The 23761-nt window shown below is 40.2% G+C and overlaps 3 protein-coding genes across 6 annotated transcripts in view; 1 reads left to right on the plus strand and 2 right to left on the minus strand.

Moving 5' to 3' along the window:
- Nucleotides 1–519: 519 nt before the first annotated feature.
- On the plus strand, nt 520–10791 carry stat2 (signal transducer and activator of transcription 2). Of its 3 annotated transcripts, none has more exons than XM_058632371.1 (24): nt 522–740; nt 973–1110; nt 2542–2686; nt 3056–3151; nt 3425–3517; nt 3615–3693; nt 3847–3926; nt 4022–4173; nt 4459–4617; nt 4706–4795; nt 4893–4952; nt 5072–5092; nt 5184–5277; nt 5793–5840; nt 5932–6015; nt 6124–6222; nt 6321–6456; nt 6771–6823; nt 7018–7103; nt 7236–7372; nt 7462–7650; nt 7823–7877; nt 8276–8367; nt 9857–10791. In XM_058632371.1, exons 2-24 carry the CDS (start codon nt 980–982, stop codon nt 10048–10050), a joined length of 2373 nt encoding a protein of 790 aa, XP_058488354.1. In that variant the 5' UTR covers nt 522–740; nt 973–979; the 3' UTR covers nt 10051–10791. The 3 variants fall into 3 exon arrangements, with proteins under 3 accessions (XP_058488355.1, XP_058488354.1, XP_058488356.1); XM_058632373.1 differs by lacking the exon at nt 522–740 and adding an exon at nt 2131–2458 and having other exon boundaries at nt 1095–1110; XM_058632372.1 differs by lacking the exon at nt 8276–8367 and having other exon boundaries at nt 520–740; nt 9857–10050.
- Nucleotides 10789–12311, minus strand: gpr84 (G protein-coupled receptor 84). The gene has a single exon (XM_058632451.1). It carries the CDS (start codon nt 12309–12311, stop codon nt 11118–11120), a length of 1194 nt encoding a protein of 397 aa, XP_058488434.1. The 3' UTR covers nt 10789–11117.
- Nucleotides 12312–17102: 4791 nt separating this feature from the next.
- Nucleotides 17103–23761, minus strand: part of LOC131461288 (zinc finger protein 385A-like) — a 30361-nt gene continuing 23702 nt past the window's right edge. For both annotated transcript variants that reach the window (XM_058632445.1, XM_058632446.1), the window contains exons 4-8: nt 21345–21519; nt 20582–20902; nt 19410–19597; nt 19226–19312; nt 17103–18044 (exon numbers count right to left, since the gene is read on the minus strand). In XM_058632445.1, coding sequence (XP_058488428.1) covers nt 17817–18044; nt 19226–19312; nt 19410–19597; nt 20582–20902; nt 21345–21519 — 999 coding nt within the window. In that variant the 3' untranslated portion in view covers nt 17103–17816. The remainder of the gene's footprint in view (nt 18045–19225; nt 19313–19409; nt 19598–20581; nt 20903–21344; nt 21520–23761) is intronic.

Consider the following 23761-nt stretch of genomic DNA (forward strand, 5'->3'; position numbering starts at 1 on the left):
TCTAGTCTATTGGACACTGATTATATAATAACCCAAATCTTAAACAAACCTAATGAAAGGAAATAAATAAATGAATAACTGTTAACAGTTATAAAAGTAATATATGCTAATATATGCTTTGCAAACAATCCATATTTCAGTTGTTATTCTTGCATTAATAGCGTATGACATGTATTGTGTCATAAATGCACAGGATTTGACGACATGTGTCTAGTTTTTTCCGTCACTACAGAGAGAACGACTCACAGGCTGCACTGTGCTACCCAGAGGGTTTAACACTTTCACAACGTCATTTCTTGGAAAATTTCTGTCTCGCAGCGCCGTAAGTTTCGTTTCTGCTAACCCGCCCCTCCAGTGAAGCTTGACGTGAGCAATGAACCAATAGCGTGCGTTGCTTTGAGTCCCATGTGACCAATCAGCTTTTAGTGCAGAGCTCACGAGGAAACTGTATGTCGCGGCAACAGACATTTCGGCTCCTTGGCCGGCGCCTGGCTTGTGTGTTAGAGCCAAAATGGCGCATGTGTTGAGCTTGCTGCGAGCGATTTGGGCGGGACATAAGATGCCCAATAAAAGAGAGCTGGATGCAAAGTCGACCAAGGAAATAATATTAACACGCCTGTTCTTCTTTCGCTGTTTTGTTTTTCCGTCATTGTCGTTTAATTTGTCACGCGACTGTCGGGTGTTAGCAATGTCCCTGTTGTAAATGAGACGTTAGCCGAGGCCTGACAGCATAACGTAAGGTGAGTAGATGTCAACGCGAATTTGACTTATTTAACATAAAATCTCATCTCTGCTGAGTTGTCAACACAAAGGCGGATTCTGTTGCTATGTTGTGATATGAAGCAATAGTGAGCACTTACAGTCTGCACTTTACCCCCTTAACTGTTGACTTGTATGAAACCATCACATCCACACCCAATAGTTGTGGTAATATAAGCTCATATTATTTTCTGTCTGTGTTTCTGTGGTCAGACTCAGGATGGCTCTGTGGGACAGAGTGAGGCAGCTGCCTGCTGCTTACCAGCAACAGCTGGACGAGCTCTATGACCGGGATGCTTTACCTATGGATGTTCGGCACTACCTGTCTGTGTGGATGGAGAACCAGGAGTGGTGAGGAAGCACTGTCTGCACCTCATTTAAGTTATTTCTCTTTAAGATAGACTGAAAACAGCACGCGTATATTCCTCTGGTCATAGTTATAGGTCTTCAGGGTCTGTCAACCTCTAAAACTAATTTTTCTGTTCAGGAATGCAATTTAGCGACTATAATTTGACATTTAAATCAAGAAATGATAATAATGTGCTCTACTTTTTTCCCAGCTTTTTTTGTAAAACGGTACATTCGAAAATTCATGGCTGAACATAATAATATTATAATTTAAAATATAAATAATTATAATTCATCATTAAAAATATAATTTTGGTTAAAGAGTTTCTAAATACTGGTGTAATAACCATTGCAGAAACATTAACAATTATTTTGATTATTACCAGGGCTGTTAATTTAGGGCAGCTGTGGCTGAAAGTGCTTGAATTTGACCTTGGAAAAGGAGTGTGATTCATATAAGAAGTAATTGGCAATGTTAAACACTCATCTGCCACTTCTTTAGGGATTATTTGTACCTAACATAGTGTCCAGTGTAATCTTCTGCAGCTGAAATCCAACTGCAGATATGGTCGTCTTCATACCATGGGTGTAAAGCCCCCTTTCCACTATATAGTACCGCCTCGGCTCGCCTCTACACGGTTTGGTTGGTTTTCCATTAGTATAGTACCTCTTCAACATGGGCAGAGTCATCACAGCACGGCTGCATTAAACTGCCGTGACTTTGTTTTACACACAACACTCACTAACTAGTGACTAGTAAAGCAGTGTACTGAATCTTTAGAATCAGTTAATTAAAAAGATTAGTTCAGTACTTCCTCCATGACCAGAGCACAGTCACTGAACTGAAATACAGTGGCAGGGTTTGTGATGCAGCTCGTCGCTCGCGATCGCAGGCTTTCAGCAGTGCTGTCGCTAAATACACCAGACTCCTCCGTTTAATGATGAGAGTTTAGACATTTCCTTGCTAAATTGGAGATTAACCCACATTTTCAGGATTGTTAAGTCTTTTTAACTGATCTACAGTTCAGCTTGGATTCTTGTGCCACTTCCTGTGACGGCACTCTGACCAATCAGTGGCCGGCAGTCTGACGATGTTACACATAAGATCAGCTCAGCTCGCCTGTAACCTCGCCTCAGCAGGTACAAAAAAAGTGCCAGGTACTATCGCTAATGGAAAAGCAAAATAACGGCGCCATGCTGTGCCGAGGCGAATTGGGTCGAGCTAGTGGAAACACGCCATCGAGTGCTTATTGAAATCACTGTTTACTTTCTATGATGGCACATCACTCAAAGGGCCAGAACATGTCAACATTGATGCATGTCAGGACATCTGGACATGGCAAGAAAGAAGGTATATATATATATATGAATAAAATCAATCACTTCAAACTCTTACTGACAACTTGTATCTTGTTTTTTCGCTTTGTTCTCCAGGGAGCGAGCAGCTCGGGAACATGACTTGGCTGTGGTGCTGTTACAGGTCCTGCTGGAGAATCTAGATATCCAGCACAGCCGCTTTGTTCAGGAGGAGTCATTTCTAATGCAGCACAACATTAGGCGTTATAAACAGAACTTTCAGGTTTGTCTGAATAAGATGTATGGGGTCCGTTTGCAATTAGAAAACCACCTTTGAGTCATTGGTTGACTGGTTTCCACCCGGGTTCAATAACTACAATAACTATTTGAATGTTGAGTGATTTAGGATCCAAAAAAGTGAGTTTCATATATATATGAAAGCTCAGCTTCAAAACTAAGCTTTTTTCTGTAGGTATTTGAAAATAGCTTTGGTGACTACCATGACAAGATTGATGTGCGTTTTGCACAATTATCTAATATGACCTGAAAGTCTACACATGTATAATACACTGAGCCTTACCTCCGAAATGAGAATTAAGGGCAATGTATACTTTGCATTTAATTCTAACTTTACTTTACTTAACTCTGACAGAGATACCTGGAAGACCCATGTGACCTGGCGAGAACAATCCTCTGGTTTTTGCAAAAGGAAAAAGAAATCCTGCAGAGTGCTGAGCTGGCAGAACAGGTTTGCAGCAATGATCCCTTTTGTATTGTTACATATCACGCATGACACACACCCTGTTTCCAATGAAAGATTCCATTTATAGCGCAATAGCACCACATGCAACCATGTGTACTGAAAACAATATCCATTATTCAGTTTGTGGGCTAAGAAAGGCAAAGATTTTCCAGTGCACACTGTGTTATTTTTTTTAACTGCCACAAACTTCGGGTTTCTCATGTGAAAGACTTTAATATCTCTACCCGATCCTCCCACTTTTTTTCCCCCCACTCTCAGGTCCAGTTGTTGCAAGTAGAGCCAGAAATCATGGAGATTAACAGCCAGCAGGACCTTGAACGTAAAATGGCAGGCCTGAGGAATGAAGTTCAGGTACAGATAATGTTTTTGTTTTTATGTTGTTATCTAGTGCTTTGGTTGAAGTTAGTACAGTAATTCCGTTTCTGTCAATTTCTGTATTGCAAAACAGTGCATGGAACATACAATGATATGTTTGGAGGAGCAGCAAGATGAGTTTGATTTTAAATACCAAACCCACAAGATGGAAGGTAAGCAGAAAACAATTTCTGGTTATATTTGCATGCTCTCACATTGTTCACTGATGATTAGTAATAATGTGGTCTGAATCACAGTTTCATTTCTCCTTTGTTTTGGTCTCGTTATATGGAAACGTTGATCTCACTGTGGAAACTGTTATACAGCTGTGGTAGATGAGGCTGTGAAGAAAGCTCAAGTCCAAGTTCTTCAGTTACTTGTCAACAGACTGAATGATTCCAGAAAGGTATGGCCCATCATTGACTCAGGCAATTATATATATATATATATGTTCTTTTTTTTATTGAGTTATTATTTTCAAACATGTACATGCTTTTTTAGAGCACACTGTCAGACCTGAATAAGCTCCTGGACAGAGCGGAAGACCTGATTGACATATTGGTGAAAAAGGAGCTGGTTGAATGGCAGAGGAGGCTGCAGAAAGCCTGCATTGGCGCTCCAGACGATGTTTGCCTGGATCCGTTAGAGAAGTGGTATGACAGATTTAATTCTCTTACATTTAGCGGCAAAGTTATATTAATGGCAGGGGTGGAGGAAAAACCTGTATTTGGTATCTCTATGTGATGTTCAGTAAGTCTAACACACCCAGGCTGTCTGCAGGAGGGTTACTTTTTGTGGCTGCCTCTGGTTTTCTTGTCTTATTTTTGCCATATTCCAACCATTTGCTGTTCACTAGCGTTATGTACTTGAAGTTCATGCATTTAAACATGGTTTTCCATGACTTGTGTCTCTTTTGCTCTTCTCCTTTTGTTTTGCAGGTTTACGTGTGTGGCAGTGTGTTTGTTCCAAGTGCGGGAGTTTCTTAGTAAACTGGAGGAGCTGGTTGGAAAAGTGTCCTATGAAGATGACCCTGTGAAGGCCAAGAGACCTGCATTGCAGAAGAGAGCAGACACCCTCTTGAGAGATTTACTCAAAAGGTCTCTCTCGAAGACAAAGTTTGTAATGTTGTTTTGTTCGACTGTGGTTTTCCTGTTAAGCTCACTGATGTTTGGTTTTTTCTCAAAGTTCCTTTGTGGTTGAGACTCAGCCATCTATGCCTCAGGGTAAAGGCTCCCTTGTTCTGCGTACAAATATCCAGTTCTCTGTCAAGGCCAGGTCAGTCTGCTACTCCAGACAACCCTTATATTTACTTATGTTGTCAGCTGTTGTCAAATCAAATCTTTTGTATCATAACTTACACTAATATTTTCAGACTTCTTGTCAAGTTTCCTGAGCTAAACCACTTCATGAAAGTAACTGTATCCATGGAGAGGTAAGATTCCTTCTGCAGTTTTAATTTTTCATTTCTTTCACTACACACAGAAAAAGACCCTGCTCAAATCAAAAGAGTGTGATGTTTAACTCTGCTGTTTTTCTTCCATTTGAAATCAGGGAGACTCCTCAGATCAAAGGGTGAGTATTTTACTTTGTAAATAAAAGGATGTTTCCTGAAACTCTGTGTTTGGCATGAATTTTGTTTTGAATTATCCTGGTGTCGGTGTAGATATCGACGCTTTAATGTCCTGGGAACCACGACCAAGGCCTTGAACATGACAGAGAGCCAGAGTGGAGGCATGGTGGCTGACTTCAGACATCTGGTGAGAGATTATCATTTAAAAAAAATAAATAAAAAAGGCAACTGAGGAAATACTTTGTAATAATAATTACCGGTACTGTATGTTAAACAAGGTAATAGTTTGTCTTGCACTAAAACAAACTATTATTACTGCAGGTAATAATTTTGAATGGTAGTGTAATCTAATGTATTTAAGTCGAGTGGAAATGTACTGTGCTTTATACACATTATATATATATATATATATATATATATATATATATATATTTAATTGGATTCCTGGTATATCATTGTTTGTAAGGATTCGTTTTTTGCAAATATTTATATTTTGTAAACCGATTTTTGGTAAAAAAAAAAAAAAACAAACAAACAAAAAAAATCTTCATGTTGTAAACTTCAATTTCATGTTTATGTTATGTCAGCAAAAACTATTTGTTGTGCCATCCTCAAGTTCATTTTCTCGGAGGGTTTGAACGAAGGTCTTGATATAAATGGCAAATTGAGCAGACTTAATCAGTGAAATATTTTTGTCTGTAGACTCTTAAGGAGCAGAAGTCTGGTGGCAGCAGCAAAGGAATCAGTGATGTGAGTGGACAGAAGATTTCCATCTTTGTTTACAGCATGAAAGTTAGATTTTATAAAAATAAAACTGAATTTATTTTGTGTGTTGATGCAGATTTCTCTCACCGTCACAGAGGAGCTGCACATCATTTACTTTCACACTGTGTTTGAGCTTAAAGGCTTCTCAGTTGAGCTGCAGGTGGAGTTTCTTTTTTTGTTATCAGGCTCATTTCATAAAGAAGTCGTTAACCTAACATATAATCTTTTATCACAGTGTAAATCATGTTGTTCCTTGTACAAAACTCAGGCCTCCTCCCTCCCAGTTGTTATCATCTCCAACTCCAGCCAGCAGCAGAGTGCCTGGGCGTCTATCATCTGGTTCAATATGATCAGTCAGAATACACAGGTCAGAGGTTGTGATCAATAACGTGTGCACCAAGTAGAGCGCAGTAATCATAAGTGAATTTTCAGTGAATGTATTGTCATGTGCTTCTGTTTGTACAGGACATCATGTTCTTTGCCAACTGTCCTGCAGCCTCCTGGCCGCAGTTTGGAGAGATGCTGAGCTGGCAGTTTCTCTCTGCCACTAAGCGTGGTCTGAATGAAGCTCAGCTGGAAATGATTGCCGTCAAACTATTTGGTAAATTCTGGATATGTCTCCTGTCACTGCTGTGCTCAATTCAATTGAAAATAGTTGTTTATAGCATATTGTGGTCAACAATGATGTTATTTTGTTATTCAGATTTTTAGGTGTGCAAGTGTCAAGCTTAACAGTGGCTGCATGTAACCACTGTTTCTAGATATCCAGCAAGAATTATGCCTAGTTCACCTTGATTTGTCAGTTTATGACAAGGACGGCACAGTGTTTTTTTCTGCATCCTTTTTGTTGTAGTTTTTGTTGAAAATTAAATATATTTCATTTATTTTATTTTGTTTTATTTTTTGACACTCCAGGACAGCAGCTGAACTACGACAACTGCAAAGTGGCCTGGTCCAAATTCAGCAAAGTAAGTATGGTTCAAGGCATTCATCTTAATCCCAACCACTCAATTTGAAATATTTTATAATAAATTCATGTCCAAACCCTGTGAATCTATTGATATTTACACCATGTGCCTAGTGTTTAGCACTAAAGTTAATCTATTCAACCTGCTAAACTTCAGCACTGTCTTTAATCATTATTTGCACATTTTTGTTTCAGGAGAATAGCCCTGACACTTTCTGGGTGTGGTTTGATGGCATCCTGGTGATGGTGAAAACCTACCTTGAAGACCTGTGGAGGGACGGGTATGTTTGTCATACACAATTATTTCTAGGGTTAAATGATAGAACAGTCTCATGTCTGAACATTCTTCTTTGGAAATTGGAGATGTTTCTTGTTTAAATAAAAAAACAAATTTATTTGTACACGTGTTGTAGACTCATCATGGGTTTTGTGAGCAAAGGCAAAGAGAAGTCTCTTCTGAAGAGAAAACAAAGAGGAACTTTCCTGTTGCGCTTCAGTGAAAGTGTCATTGGAGGAATAACTTTCTCTTGGGTAGAAATAACTGAAAGTGGTGAGATGATTTCTTTTATAATTCTTTACCTAAAAAATTCTGTTACGTCTGGTGAGTCAAACTAAATGATTGTTCTTTGTCCACCTCAGGTCAGCCAGATGTAAAGACAGTCACGCCTTTCACCAAAGTTGACCTAATCCAGATTCCCTTCCATGAAATTATTAGGAATTTCCAGATCTTAGAAGCTGATAATATCCCAGAAAATCCTCTGCTGTATCTATATCCAAACACCCCTAAAGACAATGCTTTTGGGAAATACTACTCTGACAGGACTGGAGGTAAGCGTTTCAGTTGTGTTTGCAGATGCCTTTTGGTTACTTAATGGTTTTTGTAAAAAGCAAAATTTAGTTAATTGAAATCCACTCAAGTATTGATGAGACAAATCTGCTAATTCTGAGTGTTAAGGACATATATGACACATTAAATCACCTCTAAACCTTTCTCTTCCAGATGATAGTCCTTACATCAAGTACATCAAAACCAAACTAATGTTTGTTTCAAAGGAGTAAGTAGAAACTAACTTTTTGTTTGTTTGTTTTTTAATCAGAGCATAAGATTCCAGAGAGGTTATCACATAAGTTATATAAGGTTTAATAAAAGCAACAGAATCCTAACACCTCACATCTCATTGCTGGACAGCGTCTACTCACAGCGGTGGACTGTCTGCATGAGACCGAGAGTGTTTTGCATGAGTGTTTTGGGACTGAGCTCATTGGCCATAAATAATTCAGTCTCTTGCTTCCATCAGGGGATTTTTCACACAAAAAAAATTTGTTTTAAAAAGTGTTATTTATATTCTTACATCAAAAATGCACTCAGTTCATCTAGGTGGCATAATCATGGCCTTTTTACAGTATGTCATGAGCAACTGGTTGTAATGACTGTTTGTGATTGGTCGTGTAGGAACACACTGGAGGCTAGGCCATCCATGTCCTCTGACATGGCACAGGGCGATTGCCTGGAGCCAGTCAATGGCCTGTGTGAAGAGGCAGCTGGTGAGTCATGGCTGCCCTCGCTGTTCCATCCAGCTGAAAAACCATCAGTCAAACAAATTACTCCTCTCCCTTCATCACAGAGCTCTGTGTCACAATATCTCTCTTACCACCAATGACTGTATGTAAACATGGACGACGACACCATAAACTGCATCCAAAAAGTGGACGCAGTCTTCTGGTTTGCCGTGAAGGACAACCAGGAAATGAGAATATATGAAATAGTCACCAGGGGGCGTCTCCACTGAATGAAAGTCAATGAGCCTACTTCTCACTTGAATCTTATCTCTTGGAACACAGAGCATTTTGACTGCTTTTTTCCATTACTACATTTAAACATACAGAGGGTATGAGAACGTGCAACATAGAGTTGCTAATATCCTTTTTTCACCACAACCTAGGGATTCTGATGAAAAGAAAAAAAAAACATTCAATCAACTATATAAACACACCTGAGCATAAAAGGAATCATAACTTGACTCAACAACACATGAGAAGACTTTTTTATGGGTGACGTCATGACCGGGTGCCACTTGGACATGACGGTTTTCCCAAAAGTGAAGCCGAAACACCTCGTACACCCCCTGCTGGCTGGTTGCAGTATAGGTCATAAACCCTGCATCGTTCATGTTAATAAATGAGACAAAATCAAAATCACAACACAGTATTTCCAAAGGACGGATGGAGCCTGTCACACAGATAGGTTGGTCAGGCGGTGAGAGCAGCAGCACCTGTATGCAGTGGACAGTGTGAGGAAGTGGAAACCATGTCGTCCATCTTTATATACTGTGATTGGATTTAGTCCTTGTGGTGTAAAGTCTGTTGAAAACTCTCTAGAAGATAGTTCAACTTGTACCTTGATGGGGCTGCTGGCTGCTTCTGCTGCATGCACATGTACTGCAGTCTGCTCTGCTGAATACAACAGGTGTCAATGTGATCTGGTTCAACAGAGTCTACCTTCTGTTGCTTGTTGTGTCTAATCTAACTCAAATTTGCCTTTTTGTTATATCTTTATAAACATGAATGAAATCTGGTCACCATTTTACAGAACCAGACTCTCTGCTTACAGTCGCTTACAGAAACAGCTAAGCTAATCAGATTGTCACATATTTGTGAGTGGTATTGTGCTAATCATCTAACTTTGTCCTACTAATTGATCAGGCATGTATGCAATGTTACATAATATCACAGTATTACTATAGGAATTGTTGAAATATTGCATGATTGGAACACACTGAAAAGAAATTATGAGCATGAAAATTAAATCACGGATTAAAACATCACCAATTATAACTGTGTTGCAAAATATAAAATCACATTCTACTGTTCTCTGCGCTCTTGAAGAAACATTTTGTAGTTTTCTCTTTTGGCTGTGGAAACTGACCCTTTTTCACTTTCATTTCCCCTAGTGAAAGCTACCATACCACCAACACAACCAAGGCAGCACAGTCATCAACCTTCTTTTGTTTTTTGTCTTTGTCTTTCCTGTCAGAACAAAACGGCGAACCTCAACTCCCGGATTGTCTTGTGGAACCCCATCAATTTGATCCCAGGTTGTCTGATGCAGCCCCACCGGAGGAGTTACTGATGTATCTCAACAACCCAAACCTCTTGGAAGACTCTAACATCTTTGAAGATGAAATGGGTGATTTCAGTCTTCAAGAATTGATTGGTCCGAACTCATAACCCTGTGGAAGCATTTCCAACAGAAGCATCTGTATTATACTTGTACCACTCACTGTCCACTTCACTCTCAACAGCTGTGCTCACATCATAACATCTGTCACAGCTCTGCAGTGTGCATCAAGACGCTTAACAGAATAATTTGCTTCAAACACAACACAAACGGCCCCTTTCACAATCCTGTAGTGAATATTTAAAAACAGCTCTAACCTTTATAATTTATTTTTATAGTGTTAATTATTTTTTGTGACTATTTGAAGACCGAAATAAATATATGAATGAGTTGGAGTCATTCACTCCCAATAGTTTACCAGGTATCAGATAAAAGATCACTTACACAATAGATATTGATGAGGAATTATAAAAAAAGTTTGAAGGTGCTTGTGGTTTAAATGTTCCAAAAAAAAGCTTGTTGTAAAACTACAAAACCATGTTAATTCCTCCTCATTAACCTGCTCATTAAACCGGAATTCAAGTTTTTTGTATTGAAATGACCAGTAAATGTACTGTTATGCACTTGAACACGGCAAATGACCATAAGAAATTGTACATTGCAAAGTAGAATTTATTGCATACGTGAACAAGCAAGTAACAATGTAAAACATGCCAACAATGTAAACACCCAGTCCTTTTGTCTAATGTACGTATAAAAGGCTTTTTGTAAGGTTTAAAGCAATGATTCACTTATGCAAACATACTTAAGTGTAATATTCAATTTTTATCAATAAACCCTCCTAAATGTGACACGCTGGACCTTTAATGCAGCAGTTGTTGAATGTAAAGTAAATAATTAATTTTTAACTTGCGCTTTAACTTTGTTTACTTTATTATCATGCGTCAGGTCCCTCTGCCTTACTCCTGTCACTTTCTATTGACAAGTACAATGCCCATTTAAGGTGAATCTGTGTTTGTTATTTTATTTATTTATTTTACCGTAAACGCAATGCAGAAAGGCCCTTGTTCCGCTTTCGTGACCCAGAACTGGGGTGTTTTTGCTGCAATGGCAACAGTGCTAACCATTACATCAACCGCGTGGCCCTATATCAGCTCTGTGCTTGTGTCTCATGAAGTCAGGCTCTCAGAGCTGTGAAGGGCGCAGCGGCCCGCGTGAGCAGCAAATGATAGGCCTGTCGAAACTGTCGGTTCATGACAGCATAGAGCACGGGGTTGATACAGCTGTTGACCCAGGTGAGGTTTGCACAGAACATGTGCAGTACCTGTGGGGCACGGTTGTGTTTGTCAACTATGTTGAGCAACAGGAAGGGAATGAAGCAGCCCACGAAGCACAGAAACACAGTAAAGCACATGCAGGTTACACGCCTATATTCACCATCATCTCCGGAGGTCGCTGACTTGCCAGAAGATGCTGCAGTTGTTGATGAAGTTGGTGCAAAGATGGTATCAGGCTGATACCTGTCAGCTGCTGGTGAACTCAGAGCAGTGGCAGGGCTCTGGGTAAACTGGGAGGTTCTCTTGGAGGTGACCTCATTCTGATTTTGTGCTGTATCTGCCTGGCTGCTCATCTCACAGCTACATGTGTTCACCGTGCCACTCTCTACACCACTGTCATCCTTCCCTTGTCCTGAAAAAGCTGGTTTCCTCCTGTGGCGATGCAGAGCCTGTGAGGCAACCTGGACATGTTTGTAAATGCGCACGTAAAATGCACCAACACAGCCCAGGCCAACAAAAAAGCAGAAAAAGAGCAGGATTGTGGTGTAGGGTTGTCCCCTAGTGCGATGGAAGCTGCATGTGCACACCTGCGGCACAAACACAAAAACAGGCCAGAGTGGACCAAAACTGGCCAGCCCCAGTGCCCATGTTGAGAACAGGAGTAAAATGAGACCACGATCAGAGAAAACACGATCAAACACCGTCCGTTTTGCTACCAGGAGATATCTGCTCCCTGCCACCAGGCAAAGGGTGATAATGGACACAGAGTTGGAGAGGAACAGGAGCAAGCCGAAGAGGCTGCACCAGAGCTGACCACTGCGCCACCTGAGGTGAAGATAGGAGTCAACAGAGATGGGTTGCAGTATGAGGCAGTACAGGAGGTCAGCTACAGCCAGGTTGACGATCAGCACATTAAAGCGTGTCCTCAGTCGTGGGTCTAAGGTGAAGGCCAGGATAGTCATCATGTTCCCCACAGTACCAGTGACCGTCACGGCACATCCCCACAGCACAGCAAAGTACCTGTAGCCTACGACTGAAGGACTGTAGCAGGAGAAGAGATCCTCCTCTGTTTGGTTGGTGTGGTTCAGCAGCATTCTGTCACCTAACAGGAATTAGAACACAGATGAACATTTTAGTAGCATGCAGTAGCATGGAAAGTTATTTAGAACGTTCAAAGAGAAAGTCACTTCACAGTGCCTCATACCCCACCTTGCAAAGAGGATGTTACAGGTTTAAAGTTCACACTTCCTGTTGCACACAAAGCTATGTTTAATTAAGTATATTTTCCAGAAAGCAAATATCAATACTATATGCCTTAATGAAACAATAAATTGAACACTTTTTGTACAGTATAATCTGCAATAAGTCAAATTCTTGTAGCTGAGCAATAGACAAAACATGATTCAAAACAAGATTTCAAATAAATATTATTTATTTAACATAAAGCCAAATAAAAATCCCTCTTTTAATCCATATTGGTCATCATTTTCTTACCTGTAAACTGAAGATGTTGGCCAGCGTTTTCAATCATCGCAGCAGCTGTCATTCTCCGCAGTGGTCTTACACTCTGACTCTCTTACTTCCTGTTAATATTAAATGTGTGGTACATTACCCGTCAACAATCATATGGCAAGAGGTGGGGTTTTTCCATTTTAAGTCCATCCTGCAATTGTACAGAAATACACAATACAAAATATTTTGTGGTATATAAACTACATAAAAAAATGTTTTGTCTTTCATACAACGTTGTTTCTTTGTTTAAGAGAGGAGAGGTCCTTTGTATATGTCTGTGACTTCTTGACCTCTCCTGGCACATTTTAATACCTTTTTTTCCCTTCTGGATGTAATGCTATTTGTGTGTGCAGAATAACAATACTAATGATAATAATGGTAATAATAATAATAATAATAATAATAATAATAATAATAAAACAGAAGCAGTGGACAGTCAGATAAAGAGTCATATGTTGTTATTTTGTCAGTTGTGTATGAGTAAATCATGATCTATACTTAATAGAAGCTTTTGTATCAGTTCCTCTTCACCTCGTTGAGAGATAATGAAGAGATTATGAGGTGATGAGGGGAACATGGCAGAGAAGGAAGCATAAACATCTTTTTTAAGGAACCTCAAAATATTAAAAGATTACAAAATAAAATAAAACGAATATAGTTCCACCTCCTTAATCCTTTCATGTTTTTATTTTTTTTAAAACATAATAATCAGTAATAGTTGGAAAGACAAATGATTGAAATAACACCTTTGTGTTGTGTTCATGGTTTTTTTTATACCCTGCCTCACCACTTAGTGGCAGTAATGTTCACACTTTGGTTCCTCAAACTGCAAAAGAAGAACTATAGCGTCGGTCTGTGTTCAGAGGTTAGGTCGGCAGCACCTGCAGATTCAGTATTCAGAGTAAACAGATTGACTTGCCCTGCAGACATGCAAACACAAATAGATTAAATTCAAACTAAGCCAAAGAACATAAAGGAACCCGTCAGTAGACACACGGTAAGAGATATTACAACAAATGAGGGAATGATGACGGCTGGGGAAATAGCTGGGGAAAAGTCCACAGAGCCACTTCAGATGCAGATCATGTCATGCTTGACTTCTAAAACTGTTGGACTTATGTTGAGGCACTATTCACTTTCTTTGGGAACAATAACAAAACAGTGTAAATCATCTATCATGACATCACAACAAGCACATAAAACTGTGTATTTATGCACCTCCCCCATGTGTAATTGCTATCCCTGCTGTTGACACTTGACAGAGCTGCAAATATATTGTATGTTTAATGTTATTCACTACAAAACCAACAGACATGGCTGTGAACATTTGACGTGTTGTTGTTTGTACAGTGTAGATATTTGCACACGAGCATTTAGCAGCAAGTCATTAGCATGGCGGTTGACATTGACATTTGCGTAAATGCCAACTGCAGGATTTGGGCCCTCATTTGGTTTCCATATCAGAGCTCATGTAAAGATGTTTAGCAGGTTTTAGCAGCTCAAAGCCGACTTCCTCCTCCAGAGTCTTTAAGTATATTTTATGATAATTTTCCAATCAAACCCAATGTAAGACACAGCAGCAGCTCAGCAGCAGACACACTTCCTGTGTGAACAAAAACAGTGGATCAAAATACAGCTGTTGCAAAATGCACACACATATCCAGTATGGTCTGCGGCCTAAGTCTGCGGCTGGACTTTCGGTAGATTGAGGGGACTTTTTGAAGGTGATCATATCCTTATTTTGTGCTATATTTATTTACCTCATCTCACAGCTACACGTGTTGGATCCTGCCACTGTCCACCACTGCCATCTGATCTTTTTCCCTGAAAAAAGAGGTTTCTTCCTAGACAGGTGAAGCAAAGCAGAGCGTGGAAAACTCTAAAGAGCAGGTAAAATGCACCAACACAGCCAACAACTTTGTTAGAACAATGAAAAAGTCGGCCCCTGGTATGATGGAAGCTGTAAGTTCACACCTGTGGGTCAAACATACAAACAGAACAGGCCATCGTGCGCCTAAGCTGGCCAGGTCTTGGTTATAATGGAGACTTGGAGAGGAAGAGGAGCAGGCTTAAGATGCTGCACCCGAGAGCGCCTGCAGCACGAGGTAGTACAGAAGATTAGCTGAGGCTAGGGTGATGATGACACATTGAAGAAAGTCCTCAGTCATGGGTTTAAGGTAAAGGGCAGATCAAGTTTCCCTCAGTGCCAGTGATGGTACAGCACATCCTCACAGTGCAGCAAAGAACCGTTAGCTGATGACTGAAGGACTGTAAGTGTTTGGTTTGTGTGGTTTTCATCAGCAGTGTATCATCCATAATGTTGCATTACCGCATTCTTATGGATCCTCAATGAGTGGTTGCCTTTGACATTTCCTGTGTTGTATATTCCATGTCTCATGTCCCTGAGGTCAGTGCAGTGGCAAAAAAAGAGGGAGAGTTGCTGGCTTTACTGTGAGGATGTTTCACTGTCTGAGCTGATCATGGTGCACCTGTTCTTAATTCACTTTGAGACGACAGTTATTGGATTAACAATAACTTTGTCGCCATCTGATCCGGACCCTGTGGTTTGATAAAATAAACGCACACCAACAACGTTGCTTACGACAATAAAGTTTATTCATGATTTCCGTCAGGAAGCCCCAACATATACCTTTTTCTCTTTTTCGAATAATCTACATTTACAGCCATGTTTCAATACACATCTTGTCAGTAACAATGAATACATTTGTAGACATTTCTTTTTATTGCATTTAACAAGAAAAGTTAGCAGGAGTGCCTGAAGTATTGCTACAGTTTCCACTTCCTAAAGCTTCCCACTAGTGTGTCACAAGCCGTAATGACAGTCTTCACTGCAATAGTCGGGTCACGGAGGGTTGAAGTACACAAGGCAGGGCAGACAAACTAAACACTTTTTTTATCCTGCTACAGAACCTATAACCCTATTGAAGAGGGTATTTTTTGTATTATTTATTATTATTCATGTAGTTTTTGTTTTTTTGCAAAGAAGTACGTGTGTGTGCGTGTGTGTGTGTGGTCCTTTTCATTGTCCTCTGTAACATAATGCTGGTGTCTTTCATCCCACTGCTTCCACACTCTTTTTGGTGCGCAGATGTGGTCTTTATAAATAAATGTGCACAAAAATGCAAATGCCTTTCATAAATCACAATGCTGCTCTCACAGTGTTAGAAACTATTCCATCATAACAATGAAACCTTTCTGTTTCAACAAACAAACTGCTAGATCATTATTTTTAACGCTATCTAAGCCATATACACATAGAATTGTCACCTACTTAAGTTCTTAAGACAGTTACATTTTGACTTTCACTAGAGGAACTACACTCACTGGCCACTTTGATTGGGTACAGAGGAGACTTCATAAAGTGGAAGGTGTGGTCTGATGCTGCTTTCAGGTTGTGCTTTTTAGAGCTGGTCTTCTGCATAACTTGGTTATTTGAGTTAGCATCAACCAGTGTTTATGCATATTTTTGATTTGTTCATAAAAAGGCAAACAAATGGAAAGAGAGGAAATATGAAAGAGTCGTGAAGTATTGCATCAAAGTCTTTTTTTTTATGCGTGAGTGAGATTGAAAAGTTGGTTTATCAATAAAGCGGGCAAGAGGAGGAAATCACAACATTACGCCACTATGTGGAAGAAGCAAGTGGTGAAATAATGAACTCCCAAAATTCACTTTACAGTAGTGCAACACAGATGAATGTTGCAACGGTTAATAGATAATGCAATAACTATTATTATTCCATTTATTTTTTTAGTTTCAGTGATTTTTTAAATTATTAAAACAAGCTCTAAAAATGTGAATATTTTCTGGTTTCTTTGCTCCATTTAACAAAGAACTCATTAAAACTGAATAGCTTAGGTTTGTGGACAAAATGAGACATTTGAGAACATCATCATTTGAATGTTTTGGAAACACTGATTAACAATTTTCAACATTTTGTCGACCAAACAAGTACTCCATTAATCGATTATGAAAAGAATTGTTAGTTACTGCTCTACATTAATGCTCATCTTCAAAAATAAAAATGCCCTTCAAATTTGCAAGGTCTCGTCTGACCTCTGGTGTCAACTGCCTCTGATTATTTTTTATATTGCTACGTGTAAAGACGCTCAAATCACCTTGTAGCATGTGATTGATGGATTACATATTTGGATTAACAAGCCTTTGAACAGTTATACCTACACAAGTGGCCAGTGAGCATACGTTAGAATGTTTTTTTGTCAAATCTTGCGTTTCACAACAACTGTGAGAACAAATATCTAATAACAGCTACTTTTGCTTTCTCCAAACTGTTAATGTTGGTAATATGTAGATCAGCACAGTATTAAGACGTGGGATTTTATTTAATTTTTTTTATTTATTTATTTTTTTTTACTCTTTGAGTCTTTCCTCTTTCAATTCCTCTGTGTAGCCACAGCAGTAACTACAGGACAGGGTGGCCAGCTGCTGGGTTGGGCACATACGTTTGTCAGTAACCGCAGAAACAACTGACCTTTCTATAGGCCACAACACAGAACTGTACAGTGAAACTCTCCACTGTGACAACTACAGTATGATACCAGCTAACATTAGAGGTAACTACTATATCTAACCCAGCACATGTTTTTGATCACATTAATGCTTTGGATATGTAAGGAATCCTTGCAGAGATGAACATTAAAACACAAGAGAGGTAGGGTTTTGAGTCAGATACAGAGAATGGTGTGGTAGATGAGGACGCTCAATCAGTTGCTGATTGGTGGATGCTCAAAGAATCCCATGCTCGACAGAAAGTTCCTCTTCAAGCGATGTAAAGAGTCAGTCTGACGATTGGCAGATAGTTAAGTAATGAAGCAAGAGGTGGGATGATGGGAACGCAGAGTCTCTTTGAAATGTTGGAGATTTGAGATGTTTGAGTCTGTTATTTCTCTTTGTTAACATAACAGCAGTGGTCTGACTGCAGCTATGCACCATGAAGAGTCGTAATTATGTTCATCGAGCCACAGCAGCTGATTTGACTCGTGATGGCACATGGATGCAGGGCTCCACTTCACAGTGTGCTTCTTCCTGTTTTCTCATCATTCTCTCATCAGTAAGGAGTGAAGAGGATTGGCCCGTGTGTGGTGCGGATGGGGCCCGGGGCAGGCCTCAGCAGGCTGAGGGTTGTTCCCTGTAGGAGGTGGTGGTGAGGGTGTGGGTGGGAGGCCGGGCCATGAGGACGTAGCGCCAGCTGATTGGAGGATGCCGCGGCCGCCATCACTGCAGCGACGGCCAGGGGATTTGGTAAGAGTCCAGCCCCGAGAGATTTTGGAAGCTCCTTTAAAAAAAAAATCAAGGAAGAAAATGTGTAAATGCGACACATCTTAAGCTGGTAATTCATGCAAGAGTTTTCCTTAAACACCAATGTTGTTTGTGTTAGTGGTTTTAGAATTTTTGGAAGAAATCCTCCAGGTTTTGGTCAGTCCAGGGGTTTGTTTATGTGACAATGCAACACGTGGCTATTTAAAGCTTCAGTGCTTAACTCTTGGTGATTTTTGTTGTTATTAGTCTCCCTCTGTTTAGTTTTTGGGCACAGAACAGATGTAACATTATTTGTATGCTGCATCCTTCACCTGAAAACGGGCCCCGTCAAGCAATACTATCAGACCTGACTGAGGGAGCATTTGCAATGCAGAGGGAAGAAGCATTTATTTAGTAAAATGACTGAGCTCATTGTTGCCATTTGTTGCCTCCACTTGACTAATCACCTGCTGTGTGCAGCCGGGAAAACACAAGATCTAAACACCACTGACAAACACAGAGGGGCTGTCGTGTGGAGCTGATACACTTTATCAGCATTGTGTGAACTCATTTGACAATGGTTTGAATGTAACAGACATTTGTTCATATTTAAAAGTTGTTATTCTTATCTTATGACCTGAGCTGCTCTCTAGTATTTATCACAGACTGTATGTAAAAATAGACATACTGTAACATTACAGTTTGAAAAATGAAGCCTAGGCGCAAGAACGGAAGTAGCAGTTACCCACCAGGGGGCGACTCCACGTGTTGTCTATGACATACACGTTATTTTATGCACAGTCCTAATTAGAGAAGTAACTGACCCAGACCCTGTACACGTATCATGTGTAGCCTATAGGAAGTAGGACGGTAGTAGCAGTTTGCCACTAGGGGGCGACTCTGCTAGTCACAAAAATAACTTTTTGAAGTTGAATGGAAGTCTGTCTCACTTGATTCATAATGTCAGTGAACATTTTTCTTACACGTTAATGGTCTCTTGTTTCAGTTTTTATTCAATAGAGGAAAATAGACAAAATCAAACAGGACGTATGAGTGGAAAGCTTTTATCGTTCAGTGCCTGGTGGTGGCAGCGGACATCTGTGAACTTCAAGTTTCAAAAGCTGGCACAGTTTGAGGCTTCAAAAATGAGTTTGTTTTGCAATCGAAAGACTACGTCAATTTTTAGGAATATGAATGTGAGCCAAAGTCAGTTCCTACCATATAGTCTGTGCGCTTCTTGTGCCGACTCAGAAGGGGATTGGGTTTCCCTGCAACTCCATCACGATGCCTTCGGCTAGATATATGCTGCAGCACGAAATGAAAAAGGATAGATATGGGATATTGAGTTTGCTGGGAAAATATTCTCTCACAGCCCTCTGGGTCTTCGTGTGGGTTTCCTCACCTGTTTGAGCTGCAGCTCGGAGTTGACTCTAACATTGCAGATCTCACAGTGGAAGGTGCGTTCCTGAGTGTTGGGGTCAGAGGACAGCTCCCCTCCCTGCTCTGTGCTGGGTTTAGGACCCAAGCGTGGGTATGCTTTAATAGGTCCCAGTCCACTCCGTGCCTCCAGAATGGTTTTGTGCTTGGTTCCTGGAAACAATGAATAGAAAGACTTTATCAATATCAGCAATCAAAATACTGAAGATGACGAAACTGATTTAGTGGTGAGCTTATTTTTGCAACTGCTATTTCCAAGGTCAATAATGAACTTTATACCTCATCTTTTAAGCCAGAGTGGGTATGAGTCAAAGGAAATTTTAACTACAATTCTGTGTTGAATGAATGAATGAATTTGTGTTGGAGTGAATGAGTTCAGTGGTTACTGTTTTACTTTGTAAGAATTGTGTGATGTAAGGAGAATCTCCAGGTTCAAACTCAGTCTTTTAAAAGGCTTTTGTTCAAAAGAGCAAAGTACAAATTCTGAACCAGTGGGTGTTAGGAAGCACATTGGATGGACTTGTGAGGATTAACTGCATGTGAAAATGTTTAGTTTACAGTCAGATTTTGCACCCATTGCTGCATTGCTCATGGGCTCGGGAACCTCACCTGCTCAGTAATAAATCGATTTTTCTGGGAGCAACAACTGGTGTGCAGCCGCTGTTTGCTTTTCCTCAGATAAAGCTTTCTTTTGCTTTTATGTTTTTGCAGGGTTTCTCTTGGAGTCTGTGTTGTGCTGGTAGAAGGTCGTTGTTGGTAGCAATTCACTCAATTTCTACACAAACTTATACAACTCACTCACTACACACTGCTGGAAGGTGGGCAGCAACAGTGGGCAGAAGTCAGCCCACTGTTACTGAATGTTCAACCCTGAGGCACAGCGTCACATCTTTGAGTTTTTTTTTTACAGAAAACTGGACTTATGTAAGTCAGTCTACAGGCATTTGTAAGATCTGGAGGATTGCCATTAGAAAAATGATTAATACTTGAGTAATCTCACATATATCCCCTTCAATGGATGACCACATACTGCCTAATGCTGTTGTTTGAACAGGTTTATTCCTTCCAAGGAATTGTGTACTGTGCGGTGTGATGTACTTAAAAATACAGTCTCTGACAAAGCTGTTTTTATGTTACCTTTGTTATGGGCCTCAAGTTGTGAGAGCGAATTAACAGCTACTTTGCACAGGGCGCAGTAAAGAAGCTTCTTGGCTTTCTCTTCCTCTGACTCTGCTGAAGACGGGCTGGGCACTGGGGACAGGGCGTCAGGAGGAGCAGCCGCCGCTGGATCTGCAGGTAGGGAACTAAGGGCCGCACTGGAAGAGGGAGAGGATGGCGAAGGCAAGCTGACAGAAGAAGGCAGGAGCGTAAACTCTGCGTCTGTTGAGCTCAGTGTGGGTGTCGGGAGGCGGTTAGCGATCAAAGATGACTCGGAGTTGGGACAGGATTGGGTGACATCTGTAAACAGCACAACGTTTTTTGATAAATACAATTTATATAATCAGACAGAATTCATCATACATGACCTTGTTGATCATGAAATGTGAAAACAATGACACTGATCCTCCAACACCTATCAAACTAGGACTGAACAATAATCAATTTCAAAGTTTGAAAAAAAGAAGAAGAAGCTATTAGCTAATTACAAAGGCTGTGTTTTAATATTTCTATTTTTGTGCGTTAGTGCTGCAACAATTATCATCTCAGTCAGGGACACTTTTGCCTATTTTGATAGTGTCTTATGGTCATGCTCCTCTATCCATTACATAGTGAATATTAACTGCATGGTCCTAATTTCTAAGGACCTGGTTGAGGCTATCTAAGTGGATGGAAGTCAATGCAGTGACCAAAGCAGAATAGTTGAGTGTCTGTGAAACAGTCTATCTCAGTTGATGCTCACCGTGCTTATAGGAATCGGGCTCAGGGCTGGCGGGCTCAGGGCCTGGGGGTGAGGGGGAGGCAGTGGGAGGTGGGAGCTGTTTGTCCCCATCTTGGAGACGAGCTGTCTTAGATGTCTCGATCCCTTTCACCCTTCGTGCGTGGCGGTTCCCCTTATAGTGGGCCTCTGCTTGGCTCTGGCAAAAGAAAAACACTCATCAGAGATGTACTGTACAAGAGGTCGGCTCATAAATCACCTCAGATAGGACATTTTACAACTTATCAGCATCGGTGGACCCTGGATCTGAAAGTGGCTGATGACTGTGCAGCCTCCACAGCCATGGTAATGGCTGGTTTCATGCCAAGAGAAAATGATTTTGACTTTTGACAACTGTATACAAGATTTCCCCTGACAATTAGTCGACTTAGATCCTCACAGCTAGTCTACAGCTTGTCGAGTTTGGAGGTGCAAATTTCGTTACTTCTGCAAACACACGTGCAGTCTACTAATCAAATGCTTGTTGCTGATGCATTCAAGGACCATTGTAAATTTCTTTGAAACTTTTGCAGTCCACTAAACAAACATTTTTCTGCTGCTGCCACCTGGTGGTAATAGATGCACTAATTATCTAATTAAGTAGTCCATCATTTATAAAACATTGTTCAGTTTGTAGAATATTATGACAATTATAGACTTGAGCATTAGGCAAATTGGAGACAATTAACTGTAGACTTGAGAGTGGATGGTTGTTTGTCTCTAGGCCCTGTGATGGACTGGTGACCTGTCCAGGGTGCACCACCAAGATGGATGGATGTTTGTCCTTAGGAAGTGGGGGGTAGGGGAGTATTGCTATCCACCTTTTGATGGTTCATACTATTCTCAGCCTATAAAAATCTACAACTGTCAACCACTAATTACCTCAATTTTAAATGTAGCATTTAATTTGTTTTTAATTATTTCAGCTTTCTTTCTGAAACCTGGCTGTACCATGTAGTCTCCTCATGGGAACTGAATACTGCAGTTGCGATGTTTATAAACAGGTGGACTTCCTGGCATTAAAATATGTAAAACAAAACAAACCCTGATATTTTTGAAAATCTATTTTGGCATTGAGCATTCGCAGGTCTGTCGCACTGCAGAGGGTTGTCAGGGAAGAGTCGTCTCCAGATTATTCTCGTCCTCCTTCACTACTGGTGTAATCACTGAACTGGCCTGCTGCGCTGATGATGACTATTGAGTGGTGGGATTATCTAAAATGGGCTGGAGGGCTGTTGGCAGCCAGTGACAGTTGACAGTCAGCTACCAAAGGAATAAGAAAATTGAGCAAATCAAGAAGCGATTGTATCCATGAGTGTGTGTTTGCCTGCTTGTCCTTGTATGATAGCACTTAAAATGATCAGTTCAAACTTGGGAAATAGGAAATATGAGATGCGGGGACATTTCAGTGAGTCATTGCTCTCTGTGTTATGTTGGTGTTGTGCCTTGGGTTGCATTTTTTTTTTCTTTTTTAATAAATGATGACACATGAAATGCAATGCCACTGCAAAGTAAAGCCCGTTATTGTATCACTTTACTCGGACTTTAAGGATTGTGATGGTTATTAAAAAGCAGTAGCACTATGATGTCTTGCACTGGGCGTTCGATTGTCAGACTATTGAGTGAGCTCATTGACTGAGCCTTGCCAAATGCACACACACTTGTGGACACACACAACTCATTTCCAACAACTGATTACCTCAGTTTACTCTATTTTCTTAATGATGTGCAAAATACATCCTTAGTTCCACATAAAAACAGTTCCCTGACACCAGAAACTATAGAGCAAACTCATGGACAAATGACTATATAAGACATTCTTTAAACCATAAACATTATGATAAAGAACATATTTTTAAAATGTAAAGTAGGCCATATGCCACATTTTAGTCTACATGTGACAGTATATATGTGCTGTGCATACATATATACATATACTGTATATGTATGTATACATATACATACATACATACATATATACATAAATGTATATATGTATGTATATATGTGTATATATGTATATGTATATATGTATATATCTATCTATATATATATATATACTGTATGTATGTATGTATGTGTATATATATTTGTGTGTGCTCGTCAGCATCAGATGAAATCAAAGTAAAGTGTGAGGTGTATATATAGTTCCCGTAAACCCTCCAGACTGCGTGTGAATGTATTAACGTGTATAAGCACATGCAGAGACCTGTTGAGATGAGACTAGTCTTCGTTATGTCAATAACAAGGCCGTGCAGCCCCGCATGGAGGCAACGGGACCACAGGGACGTGTCAGGGATGCCTCTGTAAGCCTAAGATATTGGCTGCCAATCATAGTCACCCATATAGCTCTCATCCTGATTGGTGATGACAGAAAGGCAGATATAGCACCGCCTGTGTAA

The sequence above is a fragment of the Solea solea genome, chromosome 6 (genome assembly GCF_958295425.1).
Source record: "Solea solea chromosome 6, fSolSol10.1, whole genome shotgun sequence".
Classification (NCBI taxonomy): domain Eukaryota; kingdom Metazoa; phylum Chordata; class Actinopteri; order Pleuronectiformes; family Soleidae; genus Solea; species Solea solea.